The sequence below is a fragment of the Natator depressus genome, chromosome 8, assembly GCF_965152275.1.
Source record: "Natator depressus isolate rNatDep1 chromosome 8, rNatDep2.hap1, whole genome shotgun sequence".
NCBI classification, from domain to species: Eukaryota; Metazoa; Chordata; order Testudines; family Cheloniidae; genus Natator; species Natator depressus.
Genome location: NC_134241.1, coordinates 33,360,252 through 33,373,861, shown reverse-complemented (window position 1 = coordinate 33,373,861; position 13,610 = coordinate 33,360,252). Strand labels below are relative to the sequence as shown.

General features: G+C 39.0%; 1 protein-coding gene across 6 annotated transcripts in view; it reads left to right on the top strand.

The window, feature by feature from the left end:
* Positions 1-13,610, top strand: part of FBXW11 (F-box and WD repeat domain containing 11) — a 123,006-nt gene that overhangs the window by 20,387 nt on the left and 89,009 nt on the right. For 3 of the 6 annotated variants that reach the window (XM_074960701.1, XM_074960702.1, XM_074960700.1), the window contains one exon: positions 39-140. The exons of the other annotated variants lie outside the window; for them this stretch is intronic. In XM_074960701.1, the coding sequence (XP_074816802.1) occupies positions 39-140 (102 nt within the window). The remainder of the gene's footprint in view (positions 1-38; positions 141-13,610) is intronic. 6 annotated transcript variants of the gene reach the window in all.

Below are 13,610 nucleotides of genomic sequence, written 5' to 3'. Positions count from 1 at the left end.
ACTGCTTCTTCTCTTCCTTCCTTTTTGTCACCCTGCAGTGTTCTGTGCCAAGGTCTTTGTGGCTAGGCTGCTCCAACCTGGTAGAGAGCATGTGCGCACTGAGATGCCTGCAGAGCATGCCCAGTGTCAGATGTCTCCAGGTGCCTTTCTTCTTTCTTGTTGTAAATGTGTTATGCGTATACTGTGAACGTTGTTAAACTCTCTCGGGGCTTTGTTTAATCAAATTAAGTCTGCTAAACGTTTTTTGTGCATCCTTCTCTGAAATCATCTACCTAACTTTTTGTAGGAATCATTAAGAGAGCTCTGTGTGAACTTGATTATTTTTTCAGTGGGGGGTGGTGAGCTTTTGTGTTTATTGCTTGAAGTTGTGATACAAATAGTATAGTTGTGCATGTTGCCTGTTACATTTTGTTTTTTCATTTTTGGTTTAAAAACTTGTTTTAATGAGCTTTGCCAATTATTTTAAAAACTACTTGCAATGTCCTAAATGGCCTATAATACAATTTTTGATTTTTCATATAGAGGAAGAGATTTTTATTAGTGTGGTCCTGGTTACATCATTGTTACCATCATTGTGCATGTTTGAATACAGAACAGTTTTGTTAGCAGACAGTCCTAGAGCTGTTTTGACTTATTTATTTATATAGTTCTTGATTTAAAAAAAGATAATATGGTAAAGATGGGAGCTCCTATAAATGCAAGACCAATAAATCTTAAATTCCTTTGCTCTTCATTTGTAGTAAATTGTGTAAATCAATCCTGCCTAATTTATAGGCAGTGACTGGATGCGGGGGGGAGAATTTCTCTTTACGATTGTTTGGGCAGAGCAAGTTTACAAAATAGCAAATTAAAAAAAAAAGTAGTTTGTATTTTTGGTATGAGTGAAATGTTTTGAATCCACAAGAAACATAACTTTGAAAAGAAATACAGAGCATATGTAGTAATTTCTATAATATTTTCTTAAGTACTATACACTAATACATAAAATGTTTAATAGCGCAAATATATACTGTCAGTATCTCTCCTCTATCTGTATTGTTAAAATATTAAACGAGCAGAGTTCAGTGGTGCAACCTGTTTCATGTGCACAGGAATTTAAGAACAGAAGGAATTGCTTTTGTGAATAGAAGTCCTAGTAGTTCAGATTCTGTTTGAATTTAAGTGAAAACCCTTCAATGAAATAAATCTTTCTGAAAATGACCTCTTATTTCAAGAAATCATCTTTTTTTAGTTCTGGTAGATTTGAGGTTCTCATTTTAAAGTTTCAGAATGCTTCTATCTCAATACAAATGTAAACAATAATAGGAAAACTCAAGTATTACTTTTTCAGAAGACTTGTGTTTGAAAGCATTGCTAATAAACCAAATGTAAAAGTAAGAGAATTTTCTTCCCTGCTATGTGTCTAGGGTTGGATAGCATAATCCAAGATGGATTAACATTGTAAAATCTAACCACAGGTTGACTGAAATGGAAATTCCAGTCCGTAGTGTTACAGTGCTTGCGTTATTGTATTCATGATTTGGCTTTAATACAAGCCAGTCTCCACCTTATCCCATACCCATGACACTCCTGAAGTAGGAGGAAATATTTTTTGTACTGTTAACAGCAGGGGTTCTCAGTTTTTCCATGTGGGACTCCAAAATCAGCTGCAGGTTTTTGTCATGACCATAGTCCTTTAGTTACACCCACAATCCATTGTGGCTGTGAAGTATTGTGGAATTTGGTTCACAGAAAGAAATCATGGTTGGTTTTTTGAAGGGGTTGGTAGGCAATGGTGAGGGAGATGAAATCTGCTGAGTAGTATAAAGTAGTGGTGGGTTCAGTGGCCTAGTACTGTTGTTTTAAGGCTTGTTAGAAGGTGGTAGTGAATAGGTTTAGGAAGTGGTTGACTGCTTTGAGCAGTGGGGCTGAGGCAGCTGCCTGTGTACCACCTTTAAATAGTATTCCTCATAGTTGGCAGAGCTGCTCCTCTTCCCTTAGTTCACCAGCTTCTGAGAGGCCTTTGATATCACAACCCTCAGCCACCCTCGTGACCCACTTTGAGAAGTTTGGGTTTCAGAATGGGAAGGTTGTCTAAAGCAACACTTACTCTACTGGACCCTTTAAGATATCAGTTTGCTGGGCTGCAGATCTCAAGGAGAAACTATTGCAGGATCCCCACATGGTGCAGAAGTAAACTTTCAGAAATACAGCCCAACCTAGCTGATAAGTTCAAATTCCATGTTATTTCACACAGGGTTTACACCCATTCACTCGTAGCAGACTTAAGGTTCAGATACTGCGAGGCATCCTTTACCATTGAATCTCAAATAGCTTCAAAACTATCACAAACTCTTTGTAATCAGCTCTTCAGACACTTCAGTCATTAGTCAGTATGTTCAAAAAATCAGCTTAGCTAAGTGGTGTTCCCCATAATTTAATTTTTATTAAAACGATTCACAATATTAATACAAGAATACATATGAGATGTCCAGTGGATATCATTACTAGTAAATATACAAAAGAGATACAAAATCAGAGCTATTACTAGATAACCTTTCATAGTGTCATCTGACATCTAGATGGTATGGTGCTCTATAAATTCTATAGATAGAAATTTAGACTAGAGGAGAATGTATATTAGCTTGTGTGCAGTATATTCATTATATTGGACACTCACTTTGGCCATGTTTCTTTTTATGCTATAGTTTACCATTAAAGGAGCACGTTAAGAAATATACTGTATATTGATTGCCACATTGGAATCTGGAAATCTGTGCGATATCATTGATGTGACATGTTATAATTATGCAAGATACTAGCTAGTGAATCTGTGATGTCTGGACATACATCATGAAGCCCTTAAACATTTTCTCAATTTGTGATACTTAGTATTTGTGAGCTCTCATCTGAGTTTGTTTTAATTTTAGCTGCCATGTCAAATAGTCATTACATGTAACTGCAGTGAAATGTTAGTGTCAGAGCACAACATGCACAGGGTGTAGTACCGTTAGTCTTAGCAGATGGCACTAATAAGATCCAATAATGTCTGAATGTTCAGATTCCATCTCCACTGATGGGATTATTGTGAAGTTGGCCAGAGTGGGTTCAGTATTGTATGCAGGGATAGAAATGGTTTTTACAGTGTGTGATTCCTGTTTCAACTTTGGAGATCTACTCTATAGAAATTCCGCCCTGGCATTAGTCCTGTATGTTGCAACTTCTGAGCTTGAGCATTCTGTTGGTATCTTTCTGTTTTAGATAAACTCTTTTGACAGTTTGTGTAGAAAGTGTGTGGTATAATTTAGTGGGAGCTGTAAATGGCATAAGATTTGGCAGGGTCCTGTTTAAGGATCACTGACCATTCATATTTGACCCAAAACATAAATTTCTGGAAAAGCCAGCTTTTACAAAATCACGACAAGTGGTATGCATCCAAAAAAAAAAAAAAAAATAGGACATTTGTTTTTAAGGAAGTAATTTCTCTCTGATGTCTGCATCCCAAATACTGCCACACTGGAAATCTGAAAGTGAAACTGACTTTTTCTTCATTCTTATGATAGCAGACACATTGATTGTCCTTCACTTTTTCTAGGCTAGATGTCTAAGTTGTTTTAAAAATCAGTGTTCAGGTAAAAAGAATTAGAGTATATACACTAGCTGTGCTTCATGTTCCCACAGGACAAATAAAAGTAGGGCAGTGACTAATGCAGTTTCAGAAGGAGAATTAAAAGTTACACAGGTAACTCCTATTTGCATTATGTGCACAAAAACCTCCTGCACAGATGAGAGAATAGACCAGAATGAGGAAGAAGTGAATACTCAGTGGCCTGTGATTGAAGAATGACTTCAGTGAGCCCTCGTTGAATCTTTGACCTTTTCAAATTGTGTAACGCTTCAAGAGTAAAGTATGATCAGCTTAAAAGATGAATCCTGAGATTAGATTTACTCTGACCTTAGTTTGCATAATAAGAAATGTCATTAGCATTCATAAAATTAACCAAACCCTCTTCAAATCCAGCCATAGGATTTGACCAAAAGTCCTCTGAAGCCAGTGAACTGGATATTATTCTCCAAATGAGAGCTGACCATTGTTCATCTATTTGCTATGCTTTTTTCATGCAGGCAAATTTATTATTTTTCATTGCTGTGGCATGCTAGTCAGGCATCTTCAGTCTGTTGTGGATTTTCCAAGTTGACTCAGTGTATATGGAAAAAAAAATTTTTTTGCCAACATGCATTATTTTGCATTTCTGCAGGCTGAATTCTGTACCATGCTACTCTGTTGCTCAATACATTTAAAATCATTTGGAGATTCTCAGTCACATTTACTAAGTGAAATATTGTCATCTGGCGCTTATTATTAAGATGGGTATATTAGAAATGCCTTATGTATGTACTTGCTTGTTCGTTATAAATATTGGGGTCCCATTTTCTTGGCCACTTTACAAGCTTAAAATAGACTGTCCGTGCACCCAAAATGTTTACCATCTAGAGGTGTTATCCTGGAATTGAATCCACACAGGTGGACCCTTGCACGTGTGCAAAAAAACCATGGACTTCAGTTGTTCCTCTGGCATGGATCTGATTGCAGTATCCAGGACCTAAATGAGAGATCAGTAAACTTAACCTACTTGTGTTGAGCCACTAGTTCTATTTCTGGTTTTATAACATAGTAGTTAATGTAAGAACATCCAGAATTTTGGGAGTTTATCTTAGTCTTGAAATTTTTACCTGATGCCTCCCAGACAGGGAGAGAAAAAGCTGATGCCATGCTTCTCCAAAGCTGTGCTCCTGCATTGTAAAGGGTAAAATATTGTGTACTGTATTTAATTGTAACTCAGTTTTCTGTTTCATTATTTTAAAATAATCTGACTTTACAAGGGCTAGTACAACAGCAGCAAGACATCACAAGTATTCAAATTTCAAGATATATATTTGTAGATTAGCAAGAGCTCGTCAAATAACACAAAAAGTACTTAACTATTCAATCAGTATTCCTTCCCACTCCTATGCTCACTGTGCAGCCACACACAAGGTTTGGAAACTTAAACAGATGTTTCAGAGGGCTAAACTTACTAGCCATGAACAGATAAAGAATCCAAGGAGGGCCAGTGCCCATGTGAAAAGCCAGCTTGCCTCTCTAATATCCCAGAAAGGGGAGGGTGGTAGGATCTTCTCTGGGGACTCGGTGTGGATCCTGCTCAGGTGCTCCAACTTTTATATCAGCCTCCAGTGTCTCCAGTATTTTATCCCTTCCAACAGGGGATCTCCAATACAGTACCCCTCCCCATACCTTAATTTTTGGGTTTTCCCCCCTGACAGTGGGTTAATTTTCTGCCTCACCATTAATTGCCTCACAATCTGTGGGACTCGTTACCATGGGATGTTGTGATGGCCAAAATTATAGTTGGGTTCAAAAAAGAACTATAGTTCATGGAGGATAGGTCTATCAATGGCATATAGTGTATTTGTAAAGCAAATGAAAACTTAGTAGTGTGAAGATTCAGCACCATCTCTCTTAAAACAAAGTAGAGAGAGTCTGCTTTTTTGTTAAACAACAAAGTGCAATTTAGTATTCACTTGCCTAAGCTCCCTTTTGGTATTCTTTCATTACTATTTTGGGAAGCTATTTTTGTTATGTGGTATTTGGGTCTATTATTCAAACACCAAATGTCAGTACAAATAATGGAACTTTTCATATATTAACAAATATTCTTTCAGTAAAAATGAAATACTGAGCCTTTCATTTGTGGCTGACAAAGTTGTATGAACATTAACTCTCACAACATACCTTTGAGCTAGAGATATGTTTATCAAGCCAATTTTAGGCAGACCAGCTGAGGCACACAGAGGTTATGTGGCTTGCCTAAAGATACACAGTGAGTTAGTGGTAGGTGGGGAACAGAAACCAGTCCTCTTGACTCAGTACCTTACTGTGTAATTAGACAGGCTGCTTCCCTACAAACCCTCCCTCCATGCTTAATATCACAAGTTAGAAAGTGGTAATTGGTGGTCTGTCATAGCTCAGTTTGTGCGCCTTTTCCAAAGTGTTATTTTTGTGGTTGTGCAGTTTTAAGAAATAGGTTTCTATGAACATCCAGACAACTGAAGGAAAACTTATTAAAAACTTTCAGAGGCAGTTTCATGATTAGATATTGAATTAGGACATAAAGTTCAATCCATGTCATCACTCAGTATTACGTATCCTGGCATCATCTTCTGATCCTAGTTGATAAAGAACCAGTCTTGTAGCAGTAACAAACCAAATCTAAAAAAAAAACTTAATCAGGTGGATTGAATATGCAGTTAGAAGCCAAGCACTAGTGAGTAGTAATTTTGACTCTGCTAATGATTTCCTCCAGGGCCTCGAGCAGATCATAAAATATTTGTTTTTCATTCTGATAGGTAAGAATTATCATTCATTTTACACATCTTTAGGGGTTTGAGAGAATTAATATTGAAATGTTGATTATCATTGTTTAATATTGATAGCAAGAAGATGTAATCAAATCTGACTAGAATGTTCAAATATAAATCTTAATTAGAAGGCCAAAAACTAAGCCAAAGCTGCATGACCCTCCTAAAGTTGATGTAGCTGTTGCCTTGGTAGAGGCAGTTATTTCTTCAAAAGGCAGATTATTAGATTTTGTGACAATAGCGCCTCTCTTGCATCTACCTGCTTTCCATCTGAGCTTAGATGGAAAGTATTTAAACACCTACCTATCAGTAAGAATCAGACCTGAAGGCACCGCTGCTTTAGATTTTTTTTTTTTTAGCTGCTGCTTCTGTATCCAACTTATTCCTAGACTCTGTTTCACTTCCAGACCAAGAGCAGTTAATGAAGCAGCCAGAAGACAGCTCTGAGATTAGGACGTGATAGGCGTGCATCCAGGTAGAATATGTGTGGGTTTTTTTTTGTTTCGTTTTTTTAAATAGGCTGAGGATAGGATTACCAGGGAAGTCCTTGACAAAGTAGTGTTTTGAGGTGGCAGATGAAGGTCTGTCCCATTTTCTAGGCAACAGGGGAGAATTTAGATCTTACAGAAGTAAGAAGCCCTTCTAAGCTACGTTTTAAAATTCCACAGATCATAGGTGCTGTTCCTGAGGACAGTAGACCAGGACAGGTGGCAGACCCAGCTTCAACAGATGACCATTTTGCAACAAGAAAAGTGGGTAATGCCCTCCATCTTTTAGAGGACTTGGGGCCTTTCTGGAACAGATTCTTCTGGTATTCAGAAACTGTGCCTTCACCTTTTTGGTAAGATGGGAGATGTACAGCCTTTACTGGCCATTTCCTGTAAAATTTCAAAGATCTACAAAATAAACATGTTCCGTTTCCCATCTTCCCAGATAAATACTTCCAAATGGGTTTAAATTCATCAGTCTTGAAAAGGGAATGCTACCAAGAGACCTATTCATCTTTCTTTTGGTTCCCAGGCAGTCTGGCAGAATTGAGCAGTTGTGGTCCTGAAGTCAGTGAACAAATATTGCAGGAAACTAAAATTTAGAATGGAGACTGAAATTCTGGAATGGATGCTGTCTCTCAGGACATATATCTAACACCTCTCAATATAAGGGAAAGTATCAGAGGGGTAGTTGTGTTAGTCTGTACCCCCCAAAAACAACAAGGAGTCCGGTGGCACCTTAAAGACTAACAGATTTATTTTGGCATAAGCCTTCATGGGTAAAAAACCCACTTTTCAGATGCATGGAGTGAAAATTACAGATGCAAGCATAAATATACTGACACATGAAGAGAAGGGAGTTACCTTACAAGTGGAGAACCAGTGTTGACAGGGCCAATTCAATCAGGGTGGATGTGGTCTGCTCCCAATAATTGATGAGGTGTATAGACAACGTTAACATAGATCAAAGTCCACAGATGATCTTTACTATAGTGGGCAGTAGAAATCTTTGCAGACACCTCTTCACATTCACAAAGCAAGATTTGATTTGACCTGCAGTTATCTCCTGAGATCTTCGAAGGGCCTTTTCAAGTCAGGACTTTTAACTCTAATCTGGTCACACGTGGCCTGCACATTTGAATGGGGAGCTCATTTGTCTTAATTTATGCTGCAGGGCTGCTGGCTTTAGCAAGAGGCGTCCTGGAATATAGATCACTGAAGCTTGGGGCCATCTGTCTGGCATTCACTAAAAGATCACTTGAAACATCACCATCTTTTGGTGATAATGGGCAATCCTTCCTTATGGCCTTTGAAAGAATGAGGGCATCAAATCCTCTTGTCCGCACAAGAAAGCAGTTTTCCTGCTCAAATGAGCTAAAAGATTTTTCTTACACATGGAAGAAAAGCTCAGTTCTATAGATGATTGTTAAGTAGACAGGAGGTAGAACCACCTGAGCCTTCCCTAGTGACATTTTAAATTGCTAACCTAGGAATTCTGAGCTCCCAGTTATGCACCTGTTCACATCCAAGCAGTCCATCATGATTCACAGGTTCTACTCCATGAACAAGAGGTAGTAGCTCCGTGTATCCTCTCACAGTGCTGGCCCAATAGCAGTGCTTTATGCTTTATTCCATTTGCTGTCCTGTCCAGAACAGTGTGGAAAAAGTTAAGGTCTTGGTGATTATAGTGATTATACTGGGCTTGGATTTCAGATATATTGCCCTTCCAGCCAATCTTTGAAACGCTGCTTTTGACGGTCTTCCACAAGGAAGCAGAGACTACTGTTATAGTAGCTGTCAGTCCATTAGGTGAAATAAGGAGCAAGTTAGTGAATATAGGCTACAGTTTTCTCAGACATTGTAAATGATTTTAATCACAGTTCTTCCTATGAGAACCATTTTATGATTGTAGTTGTTAAACTGTAGGAACAGCATGTGGAATTAGATGATATATGTGTCTTTAGTATGTTTTCTAGTGCTTTGCCCAATAGTGCATCCACCATTTCTCTTGAGAGAGTGTTCATCAGTCTAATATCTCACTATAAGGATATCTATTTATGTTCAATTGAAATTCAGAATTTCTTCTAGTTTCTCCCTTGTACTGACTTAATCTTCCTTCTTGGAGTATACATCCTTCAAATAAATTGGCTCTATCCCAATCCCATAATAATTGTTTAGCCAAGATCTAAGTAGTTCTCTTAATCTTTCTGCCTCTGTTCTTTTTAGTCCTTTGTTTTGAACTCCATCTAATTTGTCTGCCTCTTTCTGGGACAGAGATATCCAGAACTAAATGTAATGAAGATGCAGTATCACCAGAGTTGTGTATAGAGACTATTTACTTCCATGCCCTGTGACATGCCTTTGTTTATATGGCCCCAAATTGCTTTGGCCTATTTTTGGATAGATCAGGTTGCAAAATCATGTCTAATTAGTCCAGTGTTTCCCAGTCCTTCAGCATTATTACTTCCCATTTCTCTTACTCCCAGCTGTACTTGTCTGTTGATTCTCTCCCCCCCCCCCCCCCGCTCCAAAATCTGGATTTCCTTACCTTATTCTGAGCAGAATCTCCTTTTTTTGGGGGAGGGGGGGGGGGAGGGGAGGTACCTGTATTTCTGATCTCAGTAGGCCTCTATTGTCCTCATGCTTTTAATACAGATTTCATTAACATGCATTCAATCTTTTAAATTGTTGCTGAATATGTTAAATAAGTTTGGATCTCTCAATGATCTCTGATAAGATACTAGACAACTCCCCTGGATTTGGTATATTGCCATTTACTACTGCTCTCTCTTTACGCACCTTCAGTCAGTTTACAGTTCATGAGTATATTTGTGCCAGTCAACTCCAAACTAATTTTGCATGTAAGATTTAATGAGCTAATATCAAATGCTTTATGAAAATCTAAAAATATGCTAGGAGTCTGGTGGCACCTTAAAGACTAACAGATTTATTTGGGCATAAGCTCTTGTGGCCAGTCCTTGCTTACAGACAGCCCCTCAACCTGAAGCAAATACTCACCAGCAACTACACACCACACCACAGAAACACTAACCCAGGAACCAATCCCTGTAGCAAACCTCGTTGTCTACTCTGTCCCTGTATCTACTCTAGTGACACCATCAGAGCACCCAACCACATCAGCAACACCATCAGAGGCTCATTCACCTGCACGTCTACTAATGTTATATATGCCATCATGTGCCAGTAATGCCCCGCTGCCATGTACATTGGCCAAACCAGACAGTCCCTACGTAAAAGAATAAATGGACACAAATCGGACATCAGGAATGATAACTTACAAACACCAGTAGGAGAACACTTCAATCTTCCTGGACATTCTATACCAGATTTAAAAGTAGCTATACTTGAACAAAAAAAACTTCAGAAACAGACTTCAATGAGAAACAGCAGAACTAAAATTCATTTGCAAATTTAACACCAGTAATTTGGGCTTGAATAGGGACTGGCTGGCTCATTACAAAAGCAGCTTTGCCTCTCCTGGAATTGACAAGGACTACATCCACCCTGATTGAAGTGGCCCTCTCAACACTGGTTCTCCACTTGTGAGGTAACTTCCTTCTCTCCATGTGTCAGTATATAATGCCTGAATCTGTAATTGTCACTACATGCGTCTGAAGAAGTGGTTTTTTACCCGCGAAGGCTTATGCCCAAATAAATCTGTTAGTCTTTAAGGTGCCACTGGACTCCTTGTTGTTTTAGGGGATACAGACTAACACGGCTACCCCCTGATACTTAAAAATATGCTGTATCTTTGGCAATCACTTGTCTAATTACTTTGGAATTTTCAAAAGCAGTCAAGTTTGAAGTTGAAGAATATCTGTGTATATTATTTATCCAGAAACTCTATTTATAATATACACAGTGCTGACTCCATTTTCTTGTAGTTGGACAATTCACTTTTCGTGATTTTGTGTGTGTGTGGAGGAGTTGGAAAAACTACAAGTGACTAAACATCAGATTATTCTAAGGCTAGGGTTTCTGTAATAGAATATATGTTGTAATTTTGCATCTTCTGACACCAGCTTTTTTTACTATAAAAATGTTGAAGTAGTCTAATTGCAGCCCTTGCAATCTTCAGTTACTTTTGCAACCTCTTGGGCGGGGTGGGGTGGGGTGGGAGGGAATGTACTTCTTGATGTGTCATGTAATTGTCTCTTGAGCCTAATCTGTTACTGTGTGTTTATACTCATTTAATAAACGTATAATATAGGATTAACAAGCTCATACTCTTCCTTTGCCCTTGGTTTCAGACAGTAGATCGTACTAAGTGCTGTCAAAGCACTTCCTTCAGTGAGTCTTTAAACATTTTGTGATTCTTTTCACTTAGGACTTAAAAATAAACAGATTTATTTAATTAAAGTAGAGGAGAGTGGTTATTTGCTCTACTTGTCTTACCATGTACCTAGTGTGTCCTCCTGCCCTAGCATCTTACTGTGAACTAAAGCATCCTCGTCAGTATATTTCCTGACCAAAAGAGCAGAGGTGCTGTTCTGTGACTTTTGTTTTAAAGTTAGGAAGCCTTTTGTATTAACACTTGTATAAATTTTATATCTCAGTGTTCTCCCCAATGCTCGTTAAGTTTACAAATATCCTTACTGGGACAGTGGCCAAATTTTGACCATTTGAGGGGACAGTGTCAGTAACTCGTTAGGCAGCTGAAAATCCCACCTAATTTGTAACAAATGGAGCAGATTGCATTCATCACCCTCTATGGTATGCAGATGGAGCAGGTAGAGACAGCACACTGGGATATAAGATGTGGCTAGGTTGCTCATATATAAATATGAGCATTTCCAGATGATGTGTAATCTTCACTGTACAGCCATCTTACAGGTGGTAGTAATTACAATTGCCTTTGTTAGGGGGTGGGGTTTTGGTTGCCTGGCATACTGCTAATTTGTAAATTTCTGGACAAAGTCTACCTATCTCACCTGATGTAAGTAGCTGTAAATTTACGAAGAGTAACACTTGCACAGGCAGAACCAAGGGCCTTTCAGTGGATCTTCATCCTGTTTGCAGCTTTGAGAGCCAAACCAGTCCTGTCAAGGACTTAGCTGTCTCCCTCTAAACAGCCTTCCAGTTTGCGCTGCCTTTGCAGCTGTTAGTGTGCAGACATAGACCTCTTTGCTGCCTTTGAATTCTTTAAAATTTTTAGTAAATTCATTTACCAATTCAATAGCTGTTTTGTCATCTATTTGCGTGTAGGGCTGTTTTGTGTAGAATTGTGTGCCTAGGGCAAGACTGTTTCTTTGACTCCCTACTGAGAAACTTCACTGAACTTCTCCCTTCTGCACCAGCCATTTTTCAATGTTCCAGGCCAAACAGAAGAATAAAAATAAACCAAAGATCTGCTCCAGCTTATCCCCTTTCATAGAATGAGGTTCTGTCCATTTTCTTGCTACTAAGACCCAGGGCTTTTACCTTCTCTCAGCCTGGAAAGGGCATGCCAGTGAATCTGAAGAAGGAAGCCTCTACAGAAAATTGTACCCCAGTTACTTTCTCAAGCACAGATCAGTGATCCATGGGTATTTCTTCAAAAGCAACACAAACTACCATAACCAGTTCTGCTCCCATTGATTGCAGCTCCAGCTGATCGGTGTCCTCAGTTCCAGCAAAAACCCATCCCATCCCCCAAAAGAAGAAATTACAAAGCAAAACTAGCCCAATAGACTTAACAGCTAGTGGGGAAGAGGCCTTTCAGGCCTGTCAACTCTCAACCAGTAGTGTGCCAGTCACTGTATTGCTTAGGATCCTCTCAGCCAGACACTCAAATTCACACCCTCCCCAGCCTGAATCAAGATTTACTGGAAGAAGGAGGTTCTTACCATCTGGTCTAGCCTCATATTCAGTGGTGGTATCATGAGATTTTCTCTCCTAGGTAAAGCGCCTTGTTTTTGAGATCCTCCCCAGTAATCCAGAGGCATCTTTTTCTCTGGTGTATGAAGAGGTCAGATCACCAGAGATTTAAAGGACCACCCACCTAAATCTTTTGACTCCATTGAGGAAAAATTAGTATATCTTGCATTTCTCTTCCTTTATAAATCCAGAAAGAATCTTCAGGTACCCCAAAATAGTAGAAATAATTACAGGGCCAGTTGCCAGAGAAAACTGGTATAATGCTGTTTCAACCTTGGCATTCCACAGTGTGACTGGGATAACTAAAACTGAGGCATTAGCCAAAGGGGAGAGTGCAATTTATAAAATCCGAAGTAGGTTATCATTGTCCTTTTGGGGCCTTCTTGTGACAAACTGCTGTGCAGGTCACAGAAAGGAAAACCAAAAGTAAAAGCACTAGGAAAAATATGCGTACTTATCCTGAGAGGAAGTACAACTCTGTCATGAGAGAAGGAAGAAATGCAGAACAGACTGTTTGCAGGTGTATTTTTAGACTGCTCTGCCTGGGAGGGTTATTGCTGGTCTGTCACTTCCACAGGAGAAATGAAGAAGGAGCAGGAAGATAAGGCAGTGAAACAATGAAAGAAGAAATTTCCTTAGGATTTGAAATTGGACTCATACATTACCCTGCATACGCACTGGCTGATGTCCTACCAAAAGAACCCATGACAGAAGGGTGGAATGCTCATTTGGGAGAAGGTAGGAAGCAGCCTTGATGGCCCTACAAGCATTAATAGTGTCAGCTTGTTGTTCTGGGGCCATTCGGGGATGGACAGATGCTCTTTTGGAAGCCCTACATTGTAAAGC